Source organism: Centrocercus urophasianus, unplaced genomic scaffold, assembly GCF_019232065.1.
Source record: "Centrocercus urophasianus isolate 14NV4802_14NV808 unplaced genomic scaffold, USGS_Curo_1.0 seq_14, whole genome shotgun sequence".
Classification (NCBI taxonomy): domain Eukaryota; kingdom Metazoa; phylum Chordata; class Aves; order Galliformes; family Phasianidae; genus Centrocercus; species Centrocercus urophasianus.
In genome coordinates this window covers 7,624,958-7,645,534 of record NW_024884586.1, presented here as the reverse complement: position 1 = coordinate 7,645,534, position 20,577 = coordinate 7,624,958, and the positions used below count along the sequence as shown (strand labels likewise).

At 43.4% G+C, this 20,577-nt stretch overlaps 1 protein-coding gene across 3 annotated transcripts in view; it reads right to left on the bottom strand.

Annotated features, from left to right (window-relative positions):
- Positions 1–222: 222 nt before the first annotated feature.
- Positions 223–20,577, bottom strand: part of MOB2 (MOB kinase activator 2) — a 111,526-nt gene continuing 91,171 nt past the window's right edge. For all 3 annotated transcript variants that reach the window (XM_042813311.1, XM_042813310.1, XM_042813309.1), the window contains exons 2-5: positions 9,246–9,406; positions 7,958–8,051; positions 2,937–3,061; positions 223–1,517 (exon numbers count right to left, since the gene is read on the bottom strand). In XM_042813311.1, coding sequence (XP_042669245.1) covers positions 1,207–1,517; positions 2,937–3,061; positions 7,958–8,051; positions 9,246–9,406 — 691 coding nt within the window. In that variant the 3' untranslated portion in view covers positions 223–1,206. The remainder of the gene's footprint in view (positions 1,518–2,936; positions 3,062–7,957; positions 8,052–9,245; positions 9,407–20,577) is intronic.

Genomic DNA, 20,577 nt, shown 5'->3' with positions numbered 1-20,577 from the left:
TTGCTTACCCTTGGGAGTCTGCAAGTTTACCTGGAGGTACTCCTAGCAGTACCAGGAAAAAAAGACAAGAAATTGATGATAAATGCTAGTTTACAGGGTGGAGGACAAACTGTTTATAAAGCTGGTTAACAGCAGGGTTAAGAGCATTCAGTAGTGAAAGGGAAGCTTTAGGGGTAGACTCCAGTGACTTTTGGCGCTGCAAACACAAAACCAAAGCTCATGGCTGATAGATTTGTTTTTATTATTATAGAACAGATGAACTAAAATAAGCCAACAATATAATTTTATGCCAACAGCCATCTTTCTAGCACAGGCAGTGACGGACTCAATGTGCCCTTCTCCTCCCTCCCCGGGCCTCCACTCAATGGGAAACGCGTGGTGGTGGCTCTTGCACATTGGTTTTAGACCAGTGATGTTACTCTTTTCCCAGGCACATCTTTATAAATAAAAAGAGGAGGCGGAGGGAGCAGGGGAGAGAGCATATATGTTGTAGGAGCAATAAGCAGAAAGGCTCGTGGATCCTCTTGCACGTTCACGTTGTGACCAAGTAGATGTAACAACTGGAGAATCATGCCCACTCTCAACACGTAGCAAGCCCCTAGTTGCTGCTCTAGTCAAGCCAGGAGTTTCTTCCCATTCCAAGCTAGCAAAGGGCAAGATGCACTCAACTGGGAAGCTTTTGGCAGGGGTCAGGGGCAGTCTATGTAAAACCAAACCAGAAAACCACCCCGCCCCCCAAAAAACCCAAATAAATCTGCATTTTAAGCCACTTCAAAGTAAAAGTCACTTCTTATAATATAATAGGTATTTTTAAAATGGCAAGACCCCCCATCCTTGGAAGATGTAGGGCTTGCACTCAAGACCAAAGAAAGAAAAACCAAAACAACCAAACCAAAACAAAGAAATAAGAGTGGCCCCACTCTCAGGCTTGGCTCTTCTCTAAAAACAGCACTCACCATCCACCTGAATAGGTAAAAGGAAGAGTGGACAGAAAATAAAATAAAAATTGGTGCAACTTCTCGCCAGGTGGCGCATTAAACCAAAGCTCCATACAGTCCCGTATGACTACACGTCCTGTGGTGGCAGCATAATTTTTTTCAGCTTTCATAGCTGTATATGCCTGTATGTATATCTGAACGTATACATACACATACACACATAATATATAATATTGTTTTTAATGTTAGTTTTGATCCTGGAGGAGGCTCATCTCTCCTTCACGTGGTTCTGTGCTCCTGCGCTGTTGCTGCTCCCGTTGCCGCTCCCATTACTGCTGCTCCCGCTGCTGCTGCACAGCACCTCCGTGAGGTCGTCCATGACGGTGGTCTCTTTAAGGTCCACCAGGTTGAACTCCCTGATGAATAGGATAAAATGTGTGTAGAGCGTGTTTAAGTGTCCGTGCAGCTCCAGTGCCAAAGTCTCCTTAAAGTGTGAGGAGTAGATATGGGCCAGCACGTGGAACAGGTACTTGCAGATCTTCTTCACTAAGGACTCAAACGAGTTTGGAAATTCTTTGCCTGAAAGGAAGACAGAAACACTGTAACAGTTCCAGCCGGTGACCTCCAGTCCCACAGCAGCATTTATTCTGGCAAAATTGGGTAAGCACAGATAGCTCACCTTAAAGAAGTACAGTTTGAAGCATTTCATTTAAAGCTAAGGCTATGATTCTGTGTTCTATGACTTTAAATTGTAAAGTTAAAAATCAGGAAGAAAATGTAATGTCTTTAAAACACAACATTTTTTGTTACTTTAAGAAATGATGAGAGATTGTTCGGGGTTCTTGAATAATTTGTTCAGGAGTGGCAAATTTTTTGGCTGGAAACACATAGTACATCTGGTAGTCACAGATCATGAAATGGATGCTGAGGTACATGGCAGACCTCCCTTATTTCATGATTGAAATGCTGTCAGATAGAAAAGTAAGGGAAGGCTACCAGATGCCTTCTATCAGGTGCAGTCTGAATTAGGATTGCTGGAGCAGTACTGTGCCCTCACTGTAGAAGACACTTCTTGGACAACTACTGCTTGTGATGCTGACAGTGAAACTGGGGCAAGAAGGAAAACAGAAAGCAGCCATTCTGTGCATGATGGGTGGTAAGAAGTGTGTTACTGGTCTACGGTGCATCTTGGCCACACTGACAGATCACTTAGATGAAAGGCTCTCGTTGCCCTTTTGAATTAGCATGTTAAAACCCACCAGAATAACAGTCCTATCTGCTGCTACCTTACTAGGCACTGCCTTCTTTCTAAGTAAATGCCATCACAAAAACATTGTAATATCCTAGTTCCCCAGATACCTAGTAAAGAGATTTAAGAAGCCAGCTACTTTTTTTCCTGATTAAGCCTATCTACAGTAACTTCTGCTCCACAGGTATCAGCCTTTTTTTCCCTTAATTGAAGGGAATGCTGTCTTGTAAGATACAAATTTGAGTGAAAATTACTTTTCTGTTGTTTTTCAGGCCTGAAAAATCCTGTTCTTATTTAATCTTTGGAGGGGAATGGAGACTAAACAATCTGAGGAAAAAAAACCCTGTTAAGCAGGGAAGAGGAGCGATGCTGCTGGCAATGCAATTTATTTCCCACTTAATGCATCAGGGTTCTGAAAGAAACGCTAATAACAAGGTTAAATTTTACTGGCAACACGCTGTGTTTAATACCCACATGGCAACTGTTCTCTGAACACAGGCTGCTTCCTGGAACAAAAAGCTGTACCAGTGGCAAAACACTAGCCAAGGAGTGGGAGATCTTCATCCCAATTTGCATGCCAGAAGTGTAATTCTTTGACACTGCAGGAACGAACCCAAATTTAAATAACCCCTTAAAAATACACTGTGAAAGCTGCCTGGTATGAACGTTCAAGCTGCATGTCAACTTTCACCTTGCTTTTTTGCACCTCCAAAGAGCCGTATGAAGCAGCTATCCAAAGGCTGGCATACCGTATTTTGTTGGAAAGACGTCCTCGTCTGTCACAAGTTTCTGCACTGAGCTCATGACGAAGTCGACGTACTGCGGAGCAGTGCATTTGATCTTCTTCCCCCGCTCGTCATACCAGTAGTACTGTCTGTGGAGAGAGCCCACAGCGTCACGTTACGCCCTGCATCCTCAGCTGAACTCCTAAGAGGTGAGTTTCTAAATAATACAAAACCACTGCAGCATTTCTGAATAAAATCGTAGCTGCCACAGAGCAGGTGGACTTCAGGATATCTTCCTACATCAAAAGCCCTAAATTTCTGTTAGTCAGGTTTGCCTCTCCCCATCAGTTTAGTCCAGAGCACGGGAAAGTAACAATGAGCCCCAAAAGCCTGCTGACAAGTTTCCAAGTTGAGCTGCCCTGGTGAGGCAGTATAACTGTCCGCGATAGACTGAGGGCCTACAGCCTACAAAGCTGCACAGGAAGGTGCCTTATAACTATTCTACTGTTGTTGCCTTTAATAAATTAAAAAAAAAAAAAGTATAAACAGGAGATCTGATGTATGACAACACAAAGAAATTAAACTTGTAGTGTAATATTATTAAGCTGACAGAAGGTGGCTCCAGAACACCAGGCTGAAAAAAGCTTTGAGGTACTTGGAAGTGTTCTTAACAAGTCCTGCTGCAAAACAGCATCTGGGGAATCTTGTCACAACCCTTTTGGACATTCTTAAGCATGTGCCTTAGAATCCAACTCCTTTGTTTGCAAAATTCAGTAACATTTGGATTTAACATTTGATTGTACCAGCAGAGCATAATTCTGTAGGATCTTAAAAGGAATGGCATCATAAGCATATTGTGAGGCTCTGAAAAGCAACCTGAGCTCCATCTCTTAGCCGCCATCATCTTGATCAGCTATCAAAACTGAACAGATACATTCTCTTAATAAATATTACACACATCTGAGAAAGGAATCTGGACACTAAGAAAGCACTGAAGTTTTGTTCCCTCTATTTTTGTTTCTTTAAATCATGGTTAATTAAAGCACTTCTGTGACCAGAAGCAGCTATTGGCTGCATTAGATACGCACAGTAAGAAATGTTTTACAGATAAGAAACAAAGGTTTTGGCCCACTGCTTTATCTGTAAAACATTTGAGTTATCTGAGTTCCAGTACATGAACTGTTACTCTGAACAGTCTGAGCTCCAGGTCAGGACTACTTAATTATGAGACTGATAAGAAAGACATTGTATTGCTCCTCTCAGTTCCTTTGCAACATTTTTCTTTCTTCGTTGTGATGTTTAACCACCTCTGGATACTTTATTTTTTTTTTCTCCCTTGAGAGATACGGATTAAATGTTTTTTCTCTGCCTAACAGGGCTGATCAACAATGAGCTGCAAGGACCTGTAGGTGCCACTTGGAAAGGGGAGTTTTATGCATACTGACCATCAAAATTGTTCTGAAGCCATTAAAGAAAAATGTTACACAGCAAGCTCTTATTCACAGTGTGTTGTCACTGCCCAGAAAGATTGATCAGGGACCTGAGGCTGGTGGTGTGAAGGCAGTAGCAATATGTGATGACTGTAGACCTAGTCTATGCTAGGCCATATGAAGATTGGAGGAAAGAGAGCAGAGGTAAGCTCAAACTTAAAGGGGAGAGACAACTGAAAACTAGTTCAGCTCATTTTTAGCATGTGGTGCTTGGTCTCTCTGTTATTGCCTGCAAAATGGCATAAATGGGAGAAAGAGGATGAAAACATCAAGCATAAAAAGCTATGTCAGGCACTGAAATAGGCATGGACTCTACTCTTCTCTGCTTGTTTCATTTATACAATCCATGTATAAAGACTTAATTATGCAATGTAGTGAGCAAATCTAAGCTGGGTCTGTTTCCTTAGTCGAGTCCAGCTTTAAGCTGGAGAAGCACAATCCCAAGCACCTCTCTGAGTGATTTTTGGTCTTAAAAGACCCAAGAGACTCTTGCTTGTTGCCAAGAGCAGACAGGACTGTCTGCACCTCACTTTTCTAAGGCTGGAGAAACCAACCTGAATAACTGGAGTTTAGGTAAAGGAAACAGTTTGGCAACTGTGCAGGTTCACTGAGAGGAAAATGCAAGTTGAACAAATCTGCTACAACATCCCACCATGTAACCTTTTTGTCTTGGCTAATAATAAAAGAAAGGAAGTGAGACCAAGGGGATAAAAGCAAGGATTGGCCTGTTGATTACAATTGTCTTTCTCATGTTTGAAGTGCTGCGAAGAGAACTTGGACATATCTTGAAGAAAGGGAGGTGTCCCTGGCATTCCATGACTGCCCCGTAAGCAGCTCCCACTCATGCTGAGTTCTCTCCAGGCTGGGGCCACCAAAGGGCTCAAAAAAGCAAACTGCACTGCTGGCACTGTGACAGCACAGTGCCATGGTAGGGAACAAATGAAAAGCACAAAGGAAGCGAAGACAGACAGTTAAAGGCACTTCTCAAAAAGTGCTCACATTGTACAGATTTTGATTTTGTTACATTTGTAAAATTTAGGTGACATTAAGCTTTCATAGAGGGAGAGAGGGTGGAGGTGGCAGCTCTGTTGTGAGTGGCAGGAAGAAATGAAGAAAGGATTGAGCAGAAAGAAAGCCTATTACAAAAATAATGAAGTATAACAGGAGCAAAGTTCAACCCTTTTGTTTAGGTGCAACTCCTTTTTATTTTGTCAACTCATCCTCTAACCCTAGGATTGAGTATCTGTAGGAAGCCTCAATGCAAAGCAGTTCCCCAGCACCCCGTTCTGTCACGTTTGACACCTCCACCCTTTAATACACACTTTGCTTAGGTAACACCAGAACAGGCCCAAACCAAGCCTGAGGGAAAGGGGGTAGGGAAAGCATCCTGGAGGAACAAGAGGCAGAACTTTGTAGTGAATTACTGAAGCCAGCCCTGAACAAAGTGGCAAACTGAGCCCTTACTTGTAGAACCTGGAGTTCTGTGACAACCCAGCATGGGTAGGCACTGCCTATTTCCAAACTGCCTCAACAAACAGTTACAGATCACAGTTACAGATGGTCAAATCCAGGTCTATCAGTTTAATCAACAGCTGGCTCTAATGCTTCACTGATGTGCTTTATATACTGCAGAATAGCCAGAGACACAATAAGTCTGACCAGCTGTGGTTTCTCCAACACAACACACATCTGTTAACCTTCATTAGGGCAAGGTTTTTGTTTTTAATAAAAAGTAGGGGGAAAATCGGGCTTTGTCATAGTCCTGACTGGAGATGGACAAATATGCATCGATGTGGCACTTCTGCACGATCCATGAGAACAGCTAGGAAAGGCAGTAAAAGTAAGGGCTGTGCAGAATTGTCACTGGAGATATTTGGAGAACAGTTATAAACAGGCCCCTCAAGGCTGACCTGCATGGAGGCATGGAGCTGGATGAACCCACGCTCCATAAAAGAACAAAATATGAAGCCTGCAGTTTGCAAATGCGCCTCAGTCATATGCCTCCAAGTACAGGAAAATAATTGGATACCATTTTGCTAAACACAAACTGTTTCAAGTTTTCACCCAAGTGTAGACATGCTTCCTGTTATTCCCTAATAGCGTAATTTTCCATTTTCCCAAACAAAGGATAGGAACAGGAACATTGTGCTATCAGTCCTCACCACTAACAATACAGCTGAAGCCACACAGAAGCACTTCCTTTCTTTATTCTGCAACATAATCTGCTTACAGGCTCGCTACAGCAGAACAGAGCAGCACTGCCACCTCCTCTGAACCACTGCTTCCTATCAGTTTTAGATTAACAGTTAAGACGAGTTCTTTGAACAGCCAGTACTATGTTAATAATTCAAACATGAGAAAGTTTGGGATTGAGAATCAACAAAACACTCTTATACAGCTCACCACCTCTCGGTGAGAGACGCGTCCACTTTTGATAAAATCTGGCCCAGTAGAGATTTTTTACTTTCTGTTCCAGCCTGCTTCCCAAGCCTCTAATATGGCTTTTCATTCTCTACTGACGGTTATCTTTTCAACTTTTACACACAAAAATATCCTCCATGCACTTTGTGTTCTTCAGAGCACTGTCAAAGAAAGGGCCTGATACTAATTTTAAGTGTACAAGATAACAGGATAGCCTAGTGCATAAAGCAAGGGTTCCTGTTAAGCACTGCCTAATTCTCGTTAGGGATACAATACAGAGCCCTGCTTTTTTCCACACATTCTCTAGGATGTTTGTTTGATGTACTCACTGCTCAGTACTAACTAACTCAGTCTTGGGTTTTAAAATCCATCTCAACTATATAATCCCAGGAAATGCAAGAGGAGGAAAGAACAAGACTATGAACACGCGCTGGAGAGAAAACAACACCCAAATAACAGGCTTATTCATAATGAAGGGGATCTCATATTCCATTATGTTGGACCGTGCTAATCAAGAGCAGGAGTTTATGGTAAATGTTTCTTATGCTCACCATATACAGTACAGCTACAAAGCCTTCTTTCTAAGTGACAGCTAGTCAACACTTACCAAGTGTACCGAGTCCTGCAGAGGGAAAGTGCCAATCCAAAACATTTTCTGTACTCTTTGCAAAGCTGCCACTTGTGCCTTCTGCTCCCAGGGGCTCCAGCAGAGAACCAGTGGCTCATGTCAGGCCAGAGGTTAACCATCAGCAGCCTGGTGCTCTGCCAGCATTCCAGCTATCAAAAAGCACTCCCGGACATTTTTCAACTCATTCATCCTTCCCTGCCTTCTATGGCAGTGTTACCAGTAAGGAAATTTTCTCTTTTTTCTTCTCCTCCTCCCCGCAGGCTGTACACACAGTAATTTGCCTCTCTGATCCTACCTTATAAAACCAGCTCCAAACGGTCAAAGATCCAGTCCTCCTAGTCCTTCACAACACCACCCTTCACTGAGAAGAGGTAAAAGGATGCCCAGCTGCTGTGTCCTTACTGAGCGAAGAGATCTGCTTGCCCCGTGCCACCTAATTCCAGTCTCCTTCCCCAAGCTCCTCCCGAGGCTTTGTGGAAACCCTGTAGTAGTAAATACTGACTTACGTATTGCACACTGCCATGGTCTGACACGACTCTCCTGTGCAGAATTCTGAGATTGTACTATATTGTAAGTTGATGTGATGAAAGAAAGTTGTTGCTGAAAAAGAGACACAAAGGAAAGGAGTTCAGAAATAAAATACTTTCAAACACCGGTTGTCCTCCCAACAATTATTTAAATAGATCAAGTTAAGTGACCTCAGCGTCTTAAGCTTGCATACATACTTAAACATGATTTAGTTAAATGAGTCTAATGATGAATTGCAAAACAAAGAGGTACAGAGAATGAAAGCTCTTGTTTTGATTTAAGATGAAAGCACTACGATGCATCAGCTCTTATTACTCACAAAGCAGCGAGACTGGAAAGTGTCTCTGTCATCAGCCTCACCTTTACAGTAGAATGCTCTGTTACAAGCTGAAGGCAAGCAATTTTCTACATTCTTTTGAAGTCAGACTTAAAATGCACAGTGGCTACAAAACAACATTAACAGTCCTAATGACGTATCTCCCTTGAGAAAATCAGCATGAAAACAAGTACACTGCTACTTATAACAAATCTCCTGAGATACTAACATTTTAAAACTGTGGGACCCCCTCACTTTTTCTTAACGAGCCACTCTAAACTTTTCTAATACAGATCCAAGTAATTTCTTGCTACTGCCACATCTTGTTGGAAATGAAAACATTGGGTCACAGCCACAGGTTAGAATGGCACACACAGCAGCACAAGAAAATGCATCAGAACTGAGATGCGTTGATACAGCACTCAACTGCAGTCGTTGGTCACATCTTTTGAGTCCTCGCCTGACTGCAGTCTCAATTCACAGTAATTCCAACAAAGCTTGGATGGAACGGAGAGAAGTCGTCTAACCAAAAGACTCCTAAACTTCTGGTTGTTAACTCAGCTTTCATAAGAACCTTACTAAATTACAATTTTTACAATGCTTCTGGAAGGCCAACAGTGTGAAACACACTGAGCTGCACGTTTAGCAGAGAAGTCAGAAGGGGAAGTGACGGGCCTCAAAAGAGTGTTAGAAACTTTCATGCCCTTGGTGCCACAGTAAGACGGAGGAAGAAACGCATCCACCTCCCCAGTGCTGAGCACAGTTGGTTTGTATAAGACAGCTTAATTACTATTCAGGGTATAATGACATGCATTATGCAGTGAGCATAAATAGTCATTGCGTGCTTTTCTAAGTGCTGAAAACAGTAAAGGAAAAAAAAAAAAAGAGTGAATGAATGCCTACTTGGGTGTGGACAGCAATCTCGAGGGCTGTGTGATCAAAATACTCACTGTTGCTGGCGAGCCACTCGTTGAGGTCTATTTCTCGTGGTAACATCACCAGCTCCTTAAATTCAAAGTCAGTAATTCTGGATTTTGTGTATTCTGGCTCTAGGTAAAGTTTCTTCTCTTCCGGCGCTGGCTTTTTACCATTTGGCTTTCCCTTGGATTTCCTGCAAGACATGAAAAAGAAGATGGGTTACCTTCACTGCTGGTGAACAGCTGAAGAAACCTGAAAGAAGTCTGTTTATCCAAACTCCTGCATTTGTGTTTATACTGTTTCTCCTGCTTCCTCTCCCCTCAGCCTAACTTTCTAAATAAAGCAAAAAGTAGTTTTTGAGAAAGCACATTGAATTCAGTCACTTTTTTCAAGTTACTGGGAAAATTCTGTACGGAGGGAAAAACTTCAGACTGAGCAGTTGCAACTCCATTGCCTTTCTGTCAGTTCAGACTGCAAGTTATTTGGGAGAGTAACAGCTGGTCTGTACCTGTGAACAGCTGTGACAGCAAAACGGTGCTGCGCCCAAAGGAGATGCGCTGATGCGAGCGTGCTGCCGACCTGCTGCATCACAGTAATGCCACCTGCAGTAAAAGCAGGCTGTTGCAGGAAGATGGCTCCCACTTGGGAACATGCTCCTTCCATACAACGTTGTGGCACTGCTTATTCAAAGCTACAGCATTACTCGGTACTCCATCCCATTCTCAGGTTCCACGCATCCTTTGGAAGTGAGCAATGGTGATTCCAGGAGCAGTGACAAATACAAAAGTACCTGGAAATCCTTTAAAATCCACTGCAAACAGCTACTAGCAGAGCTGTGCCATGAAAGAAGCCTCATGAGGATCTACAAAAGCAGACTAACAGCTCCCATAGCGTACATTGATTTCCATGGAGTACTGTGACTTCTGATCTCCTGTTTCTCAAGTGTTTGCTGAAATTGTCAGTTTTCCTCCCACTCTGTTTTTAACACCCTCAAACCAGACTGAACACAACCAGAATTCCTGGGATGGGAGTTCAGGACAGACATTTGAGCAAAGTCAGTGGGCCAACACTTTGGGTTTTTTTAAGCTATATGTGGTCAAACAACTGCATATCCACGTGTTTCTACAATTAAAAATTCCACCTAACTGGAAACAGAAGCTCTTTTTAGTGGTGGGGGACAAGTTGCAGTAGGGCAATGCTTGGTATGCACTATCACACACATGAAAGAGATGCTGGGATTTTTCAGTGCCAGGTCTTCTTGGTTAAAGAGTGGGTTTTTAAGGACATGCAAAGCCACGACAAGTCCACCTTTGCAGGTGAGTGCATTAAGTTTGCTTTTGAAACATGCCTGGATCCCATCCCAAGGAAACTGTCTTGATTCTGGCTCTCAGCACACTTAAAAAAAGAAATCTTCCAAACACGTCTCCAAAATACACTCTTGATTTTTGCTTTATGACCGAGTTGCACATCTTGCCTGGAATGGTGTTTCACACGTCAGTGCTTTTCCCAAAGAACATACGGTTATTTGGATTTCTCTCCCTATGGGCTCTAAACCTGTCTTCAGAGCGACTCATGGTCCCCACCTTCAACACTGCACTAAGTGGGCAGAGGCACGCCATAACTTTCTACAACTCAGCCACCAGGACTGTCGCTATTCACCACCTAGAACTTTCATTAAGCCTTGTTGCATTTCTCCTTACCTACCAGAGTGACTTCAAGATGAGAAAGGAATGCCATCATCGAGGAAAGCTTACAACAGCAGCACGATACGCACACTCTCACAATGGATTTTCATGTCATGGATGGGTAGGAACAACCACAGGAGATCTCCAGTATAGAAAAGATGGTTGCCCTGTATTCCTACATGTTCATGAATAATGTCAGTTAGAGAAGACACACCTGTGACACAAACATCTTTTTAAGGATTACACATCCAGTAGGAGAATAAACTAAAAGCACTACTTCAGATGACCAGTTTAGCATGTAGCTGCTTTTCTTTCACATTTTCTGTCATCTCCTTTTTCCACAGCAGCACATACCAATCAAAATGAAGCCTACAAGATATATATCCCTTAGGTTGATTTAATGAAGCAATCTGGACTAATTCACACAGCTGCAGCCCAAAGGGATGTCCTAGGACACTTGAAGTCAGACATTTCAAAGCAGAATGCTTTTAACACAGAGGAGTTACTTAAACTGGCAGATCCTGGTTCTCAGCTATGCATTCTTGTCTTCAAACCCTTATATTTGCAAGATTGCTTTTGAACCTCATCACGTAAAAGTGACCTGGAGATAAGAAAGAAGCATCCATGAAAGAATTGCAGAAGGGCCTTGGAGGTATTTAAAGAAGGTATGGAAGATGTACTTCACTTGTGCCTGGGTGCAAGGCTTCAGGTTTTCAAAGAACTTGAAATCATACCCAAGGAAAACACAACAACAAGAAAGAACAGATTATTGTTTGCTAATCTGTGACCTCACTTTATATGACACAACACGTTTGTCCTGTTCCTTTTGCAGGACTACCTTATTAAGTCTTGAAACTACCTTACCCTGACAGTAAGCAGCATAAATCCACTTGATGCTATGCATTTGGCCCTGAGCTAATAAAAAACACTCGAGGGCACGAATTTGCCTAATTCCAAACATAAGCTGCCTTGCTTCTACACTGCTGAAACCAAGCCTGGTGTGCTCCAAGTAGCACCTTCATACCAGTTGGACCTCTGGAGAGACATTAACGTCTATCCAGAATGCACACCTTGAGTTTTTTTCAACTGGTTGGTCAGGGAAAGGAGCAGGATTCAGATGTTCACGGATAAGTTGATTTTGTAAAGAAATGAGAGTTACAATTGCGTAACAGTCAGGCAGAATATCCTTTCAGTTTAAAAGAGTGGTTTGGGAAACCGCATTGACCACTTGGGAGAAGAGAAGCAGTGTGGATAGAACAGTCTGCGTGCCTTTGCTTTACTTCAGGATACTTAAACCAAGAGCCCTGCGTCAGGGCTGTGCCACGTCAGCAAAGAGGAAGAGGAGGGAAGAGAGAGACAGAGAAGTCACAGACAGTCTGCCATGGAGCCAAGATGCAGAGGGAAACCATGGGAGGAAGCTGGATGCAGCAGACTGAGGCAGCCTTGCAGTGAAGATAAGAGCATTGCGTTTACCTCATTCTCACTTTGGCATCTTCTTGCCATTTCAAGGAAAGAAACAAAAATGCAATGCTAGGTATTTCCCACAAGTTTGCTAACACAAACGATTATGAGCAGTCCTTGTACCAGAAAAAAGGCCCCAAACACAGCCAAGCTCATTTCCACACAAATGTCGCTTCTTTGCTGGATTAGTACGTGCAGCCACTTTGCATCTTTCAACAGATGGTAAGTCTTTCCACAACTGCCTCAGTCTGGAACTGGATCATTTCAAACAGAAGCTTCCTGGAGGAACCAATGCCCTGCCCCTTTCCAAAGCTCTGCCTCACTTTAAGAAGGAACCCGTCTCGCAGGTACCATCACAAAACCTGCAGCAACTGATACGAAAGGGTTTTAATTCACACTGCTGAAACCTGAATGTCAAAGCACCATCTGCAGCACCAACTTCTTTTTAACTTCCAGCAGCTGCTAAGCATTAGAGCAAGACCATAGGATTTGTTTCTACAATCAGATTTTCATGACCTGTGTGCAGTTTGGTTGGGATAATACATGGCGCAAACGCTGTAACTACAAACAAAAATATACCCCAGTTCTAAGAATGCCAAGTTTCGAAGTGGACTGCACATCTTTCCTCAGGCAGGGCTGCGGTTGTATCAGACTTTCTAGCATTAATTGAATCATGCTCAGTCTGGGTTGCAAAACCATTGGTTTAGCTTAGAAGCTATCAATAACAGTCAATACTAAAGCACTTTCTTTGCAGATGTAGAAAGCTGGAGCATACAACAGTATAGAGAACAGTTTAAAAAACATGATGTCATGCTCAAGAGCCAACAAGCGACAGCAGTGTTAAACCAAAGCTCAGACGTTTATTAAAAAGCACAAAGTTAACAACTTAGCTTCTTTCTGCTCTCCTTTCCCTGCAAGTGCAGCACTGTTTCAATGGCTTATAAGAAACCTCCATCTACCTGAAACCAACTCCAAAGGCACATAGAGAAGCAACTGTTACTCTTTGTTGCGTGCTGCAAAGTGTTTAAATTCAAAAGGCCTTCTTCAACTTTTTGTTTTAAAGCATACAAATACAAAAATGATGCGTTGCTATTTCCGAGCTGTCCCAAACACCCTTATAAGGGAACACTACAGCAGCAAACATAAAGCAGCACGTTCAGAAACAGTTCATTCATCCTGCTTTCAATGAAAGGAAATGTGTCAAAAACAGTAGAGTTGCATTGTTCTACTCAGGAAACACCCAAATCCATCACCTGTAGTCTATTTACTGGAAAATGGAACTCAATGTCATAAGACCACAAGAAGAGCAGTATCCTAAAAAAAAAAACAAAAAAAACAAAAAAACCCCACATCCTAAAGCCAGCAAAAGCCCTGATCTGTGTTTACCCCTGTCTTTGTGAACAATAAGAATTCTGCTGAGCATGTCTCAGCACTTGTATGCCAGATCAATGTACCCCCAGTGCAGCACTGCACTATGGGGACGTCTGTCAAGGTCAGATCAGAACTTTACCATGGGTTCTTGTCTATTAATTACGGAAAGAACATCTTTATGGAAGCCAAGGAAAGGTAGCACTCAGCAGTTTTTACTGACAGGTAAACCAGAGTGCTAATTCATTCTTCAGATAAGTCTCAGGATAGGTTTGGCTTTGTTTGGTTTTAGGCACTCCTATATGATGCTATGGGCCAAGTTACATCCAGGAAGAAGATCCAGAGAAGGAAAAGAGATGGTAAAAGAGAGGTCATGCACGTGAAGCATCATAACAGAAGGTTAAGCAAACCAGCTCCAGCCTGAGTACGTTCATTACTGCCTGGGCTTCCATACTCAGCCTTGTGTTCACCTGAGGGAACACAGCAGCTGGAAACCTGCCTGGATCTCACTGGAGCAAGAGACGTGTAAGAAAACCCTAGCGAGTAACAGAGCTGCTGGGCCACCATCATCTTCCTGGGCTAACTGCCTTGTTCAGATTCAAGTATAAACGCCAGTTTAAAAAAAAAGTTTATTAATGATGCAAATACCAAAGATGTGCTTCAGTTTTAACCGACACGATTTGTTTGATTGAAGCATGTGGGAAGCAGTCTGATTTAGCTGAACACAGGTCAAGGACACCACATGGACCAGTGTGGAAATGCTCCCCAGTCTGACTGAGCTCACATCACTTAGGAATCGTACCAGGCATCCAACGTTTTGGTCACATGAGCCCTATTTAATACAAGTTTGACCTCAGAAGAGATAACAGTGGCTAACTAAACTGACCGTGCGTTTTAAAATCATCTCTACCTATTCAGGACTCTGCTACAGCCACTGTCTTGCTGTACCCTTTTTACGTGGCATACTGAAGGCTGGGAGGCATTTTTGTTTGCTTGTTTCCAGAAGCAAGCACCACACACAGGAGTAGCTTTGGAAGGATAAGCTTAAAACAACAACAAAACCCCACTGCAGTGAGGAGCCAGAGCTGCAGACCAAACCCCAGCCACTTTGGACCCTCTGGATCTTGCACCAATTTCAAGTTCCAGTCAGGTCTCAGATATGCTGATTTCCATTAGAAGAATCAAGAGAACAGGTCCAGCAAGCTTTACATAGCAAATGTCTCCCTGCTTGCAAACTTAAAGATGCACAAACCACCTCAAGTCTGCAAGGATCAAACAGTCAAAGATAATTGCACAATGAAGAGACTTATTTAGTGGCTAATGTTTTTTTACATAATCGATGCAATTTATTACTCCAGGTAGACTGGTATCAATCTAGGAATCCCAACTGAATTTGCTTCCCAGTGCTTCCCAGCTGTGACAACGTAGTTGTGACAGACTCTGTGCTGGTGAGAACAGAGTGAGAGCCCAAGGTCCACAGGAATGCATGCAAGTGTGGCACAAAAGGAGAATGCTGTTCTAAGGAAGATAAAAAACAAAATAAGATGTTATAAAATCACAGAATGGCTTTGGTTGCAAGAGACCTTAGAAATCATCTACTTCCAACCCTAGGGCCAGGGTTAATGGGGCCACAGGGATTACTCTCAAGTGCCCAGTTTGTGCTTACAATCTGCATTTTCACAAGCCATAAAGCGTGAGAGTTGAAATGCTGCAATACCAGCTGCAGCATCTTTGTGGAAAGCAGACTTCTGAGAATGTACAATCTCCAACAGCAACACCACGTTACACCTCACCCAGAGGTACCTCTATACTTACCAAGTTAGCAGAAACTACCTTTGCCTTTGATTTTCATCCTGTGCTTCTTTTCTTTTCTTTTCTTTTTGAAATGTCAAGTTTTAAAATAGCCTCCACAGCCCAAGTATGACAAAGTACTCTTGCCAAACCTACTTTCTTGGTAATCTGAGGCTGGGGGTTAGCCTCTTAAAACATAAGCCAACACAGAATTAGAGAGGCAGTAAGCCAACCTTTTAACAGTATCTTTTAGGCCAATCCTTACAACCAATTCCAGGTTTTTCTATTTTGCAGTGAACGTGGGGCTACAATTCAAATTTAGTTGTATTTTCATGGCAGTTTTTCCCTTTTTCCTTTCTTGGTGTAAGGAATCACGGGAGCCGGGTGGAACAGAAGAAGAAATACAACATACAGAAGTTAGAAACCTGAATATACAAGCTCTTTTCCACCAACGTGCTCCCCCTTCACAAAGAGGAGAAAACCAAAGCTCTCAGCCATCCACGTGTTTCATAAGGAAAAGCAGGCTGACTGCTCAAAGTTTACTTCTCTTCTTTTCCCCACGATGTTTTACGGGAAAGAAGTTATCGCTTAATTTCTGGATAAGAATGTTCTGTGTAACTGTGGGAGCCTTGAACCTATTCACAGCAGGAAGGAAACAGTTTTATGAGTGAAGAGTTGATTCCCAGCAACCAGCACCCACCAGGAACAACAAAGCAGCAGGTTACACCAGCTTTTACACCACAGCCACAAATGCTGTCCATTTTCCTATCTTGGCCATCCTTATTTCCAACACCAGTCTCCAGTCTTTCCCCTCTGATAGGTGCAAGGACTGAAGGCTTAAAGGCTGCAGTCACCTTAAAATCACCCTTTGAGAATTCAACATCTTTATTTATTTGTACAGGACGCAAGAAAATCGGAACTAGCCTCCTTTGTAACAGAAGCGCAGTTGGAAAGGAGAGGATACGTGCATTTCTCTTTGCCTTTAGAATTACGCACGTTCAGTAACTGTCGGGGAACTCTGTGCAGCCCCCACGTGCTGCTTTAACCAAGGGCAGTGCTCAGCCTTTAGCCCAAAGTGCCACATGCCAGCACACCCAACCACAAAGCCTGAGCGTACACGTACACAACTCAGGGTTGGGAAGGAGAAAAACATCAGCATGGGAAGGGAGACCGTGTAAGGTATTAGAATGCAGGCCCAAACCCACTGCATCACGCAGCACAATTGTTCCTGGATTGCTGTGGTCAGACCGTCTCTCCAGGGCTTGAGGAAGGAGAGAGACTGCATTTTCAGACTGTCTGCGCTTCCTCCCACCCCAGGTTCTCTGACAGACCCCTGTGACCTCAGCTCCACTCCTCCCAGCTCCTGCCCTGGGTTAGTTCCAGGGCTGGGGTACGGTGCAGCTCCAAGGAGGCTGTGCAGGATAAAATGTCTTTGGCAGCATTTCTGGTCCTGCTTCTTCATTTTTGTTCTGTTTTTAAAAGTTACTAATAGTTTATTTAAGGGGAGGAGGAAAGAAGAATGTGCCCTACATGCCAGGGAAACTTTTTCTCCTGGATTCTCATAGTGGCTCTTTGCCTTAAAAGGGAATCTTTGCTTAGCCTCCGGATGCTGCGCTGAAAACAGTCGGTGCCAAGGCATGGCAGGCATGTTAAGGATGACAAATGCCATAACATTATTTTATAATGCTGCTTCTCAGCAGAAAGCCCTCAACAATTCTGTAGGGTCAAACTAAGTTCCAGCTGGCGCTGTTGGCAAAGCAAGGAGAACACAGGGCACCTGCAGTACTGCCTCCAGGACATCAGGCTTTTCCCTTATTTCTGGAGGAATCCCCACCCACCTCACACCTCTCTCTCCTGCACCCTTTGCCTGCTAACCCCTGGTGTCAGCCCTTTTTGCCCATCATAGCGTAGCAGCGGCACGGTAACCACCTTCTGAAGTCCAGACCTTGCTGATGGTTGGGTACTGCTGCTGCTCCTTCCCTTCTGCTCAGGCTTCCCTGTTCTCTCTTTAATGCAACTCTGGGAAGAAGGAATACAGAGGCATGGCCAGGCTTGCAAACAATTTGGTTAATACTACAAAAATGCGCAGAGTGCATTCTTGTGGTAAAAACACGCTGGACTAGAGTTTCCTTTCTTCTGCAGGTATACCTGCCAGAACTCCTCCCAGAGCAGAGGCTGGACCCGTGCTCTCCATCTGCCTTTGAGGAGGTCCATCTGGATGCAGGACCCTCACACAGGTCCAGCTCTTCTCCAGCCAATAGGTGGGGCTGATGGGGATGGAGCCCCAGCACCACGCAGGGTTCAAGTGCAGATTACTTCTGGGACCAAGGGATGCAATTTAGAAGGAAGGACAGAAAGTGATCTTATCCCACTCATTTTGAACTATTTCTTCTACTTTTGCACACAAAAATGCTCTCACAGAGCCAAACCAGGAGATGCCAAAGCAAAGTCTCAGCAAAATTCTTGTCCTAAGTGATTCAGTACAGTCCAGGGTTTTGGTAATCCGAGGATTAGGACAGTAAAAAGACAAATCTTCCCTAATGTTTATACTCAAGAGCTTTACAGAGCCAAATTAGGACTGTTGTAAGAGATGCAGTAGGTCACAGATTCAGAGTGTTGCAACAATTAACGTATCCAATGCTTAGAACCAACCATACAGCAGAACACTGCGTCATAGGTGCCAGAGCCCTCAGCCTGTGACACAACTGGGGTGTTTTCTTCTTGTTTATCTTGTTTGTAACCCTCCAACCGTGGGTGAGCTCCGGCTGGCTGACAAAGCAAACCCAAACCTGAGCAAAACGGAGCAAAAACCTGCTTGGAAATGCATCTCTCAGGGTGTTTTCCCCTGCTGCGGCAACTCGCTCCCAGGAGGGTACTTTCAGAGCAGACCTTGAGAGCATATGGGGCACAAAGGGAGAGGAGAGGCTCTGCTGTGAAATTCCACAGGGCAGCTCTCCAACAGCATCTCTGCCCGGCACTTTCTGAAATTCTTCAGCTGCAAACTCAAGCTGGAGCCCTGTGTTCTGGGGTTTGTCTCATTTTAGTTCCCAGGCACACACTTCAAAGCCACCAGGATGCTACCACACCATTTTTCCCTCATAGAGGAGAAGGTCATTCCTATTGTAGCAACACAAATTTGCCTTAACCATCCACGGTGGGGTTTGCTACGTATATATACATAGATATCAATCCTATTCCTACTGAAATAGGATTCATCTCCCCTAACCACAGAAATCTGCATATATGAAGATTTATATCTTGATCAGTTACATCCTTTTAAAGGCAGCAGAGATAAATAGCTGTGTGTGTGTGTTATACTGGACCAATATCTCCACCTGAGGCAAAGACCTACAGCACAGATTCAGTTTCTGCAATTAGAACACACAGGCAAAGGAGGAAAGGGGCTCTCAGTTGAGAGCAGACAAAGGTAGATACTATATGCTGCAGAGGGAGCTGTGAAAAAGAACCATGAGTATGAAAGAAAGAGAATGAGTAATTTGCACCCAAATTTGAATGCAAGTTACAACATTCAGAATAGCTTTACAATATGATTTGAAATTCTGGAGATAAAAAAAAAAAAAACATTTACATGAACAAGGAAAAACCAAAACCCATCCAATTAACAACAACAAAATATTCCTGTATCTCTCAAAGATTTTAGATTTTGCAAAGTGAGAAAAAATGTACTGCAGTACAAACATGGAAGCTTCTTCATTAATGTATCTATTGCCCATGTGCTTTAAGACATATCAATCAACTTCAGCAGTGATTTTTATTTTTATTTTTTTTGCTACTTTCTTGCCTGCAATCTTCCATTGGAATACACTTAAAACTTTTGACTTCTGCATTATGATTAAATGCAAGTTCTGGCAGCAACTGCTCCCTCTGGTTATTCTGATGCAACCCTGTTATCTTCCCAGAAGAGCACATGCAGTACATTTCAGTACACCTTTGCAGGGAGGGAGTTCAGCACACAAAGCACTGAAGACACTCCTCGTTATCTTCCAACCCAAACTACAGTGCTGCCAAACTGCAAAGGTATCTTTTCTATTTCTCTGAGCGAATTTGATTTGGAAGCCTCCTGGCCTCGTAAATGCGAGATTTCACAACGTAGCTTGCACAGAGTTGCTTTTCAGAGTAGAACTGTGCTTTAATAGCTAGGAATTATTTCACCATGGAAACCTGGCTTTAGCACTCAGACTTCTTGCTATACAGCCCAAGATACACAAATGCACACAGCCTGCTCTGCTCGGAGTACCAGGCTGCAGACAGGTTTGTCTTTGTACACAAGTGTTTGACTTTCCTCACAGCCCTTTCCCCACAAAAACATTCATCCATCTCATATGCTGACTAGATTTAGGTACTGGCACAGCCTAACAAAAATCTACAATAAAGGATGTGTGTTAGAGATGCAAGCCCAGCTCACCACCTTACCCACATACCATGATTTGGAGGACAGGTACATACAATGTCAGTGCACTGCCAACTGAATTGTACAGTTCTGAACTTTCTAAAAGTACAAAAGGGTTTTAAAACCTATTTTATAACTGTACTAAACTGTACGAAAGGTGGCAAGGCGGGCTGCAAGGCGCAGTCCCTGAGCAGTTAGTGGGAACACTGGCTGTGAGTCACTGCTCCCAAAAGATAAATAGCTCTCAGCATGGTGCCACACGTCAGCTCACAGCTGAGCTCAGCCAGGCTGCTGCCTCTCAGCCCAGCTCCCCAGAGGCAAGGAACAGCAAGGGGCTGCCTTTGGTGCTTCCAGCAGGACCGGGCAAGTTGTGATGGAGGCACTAAATGTGCCTTGCGTTGGAAGGCTGTGCTGGCTGCTGGGAATGGTGACAACAAATTCAGTACAGTGTTAGATGCACAGCATGGGAAAAAGCTATAGCTTGTCTGCACTGCACACAAGTAACTTTGCATGCCTGCACCTGCGAACTTATTCTTAAAGTATTTGTGCTAGCACACATGTGCAGCTTGTTGCACCAAGACTCAGCTGTGAGGAGTCCATCAGTTAATGAATAGGTTGGGCAAAGAAAGATCAAGTGAAGGAGCAGCT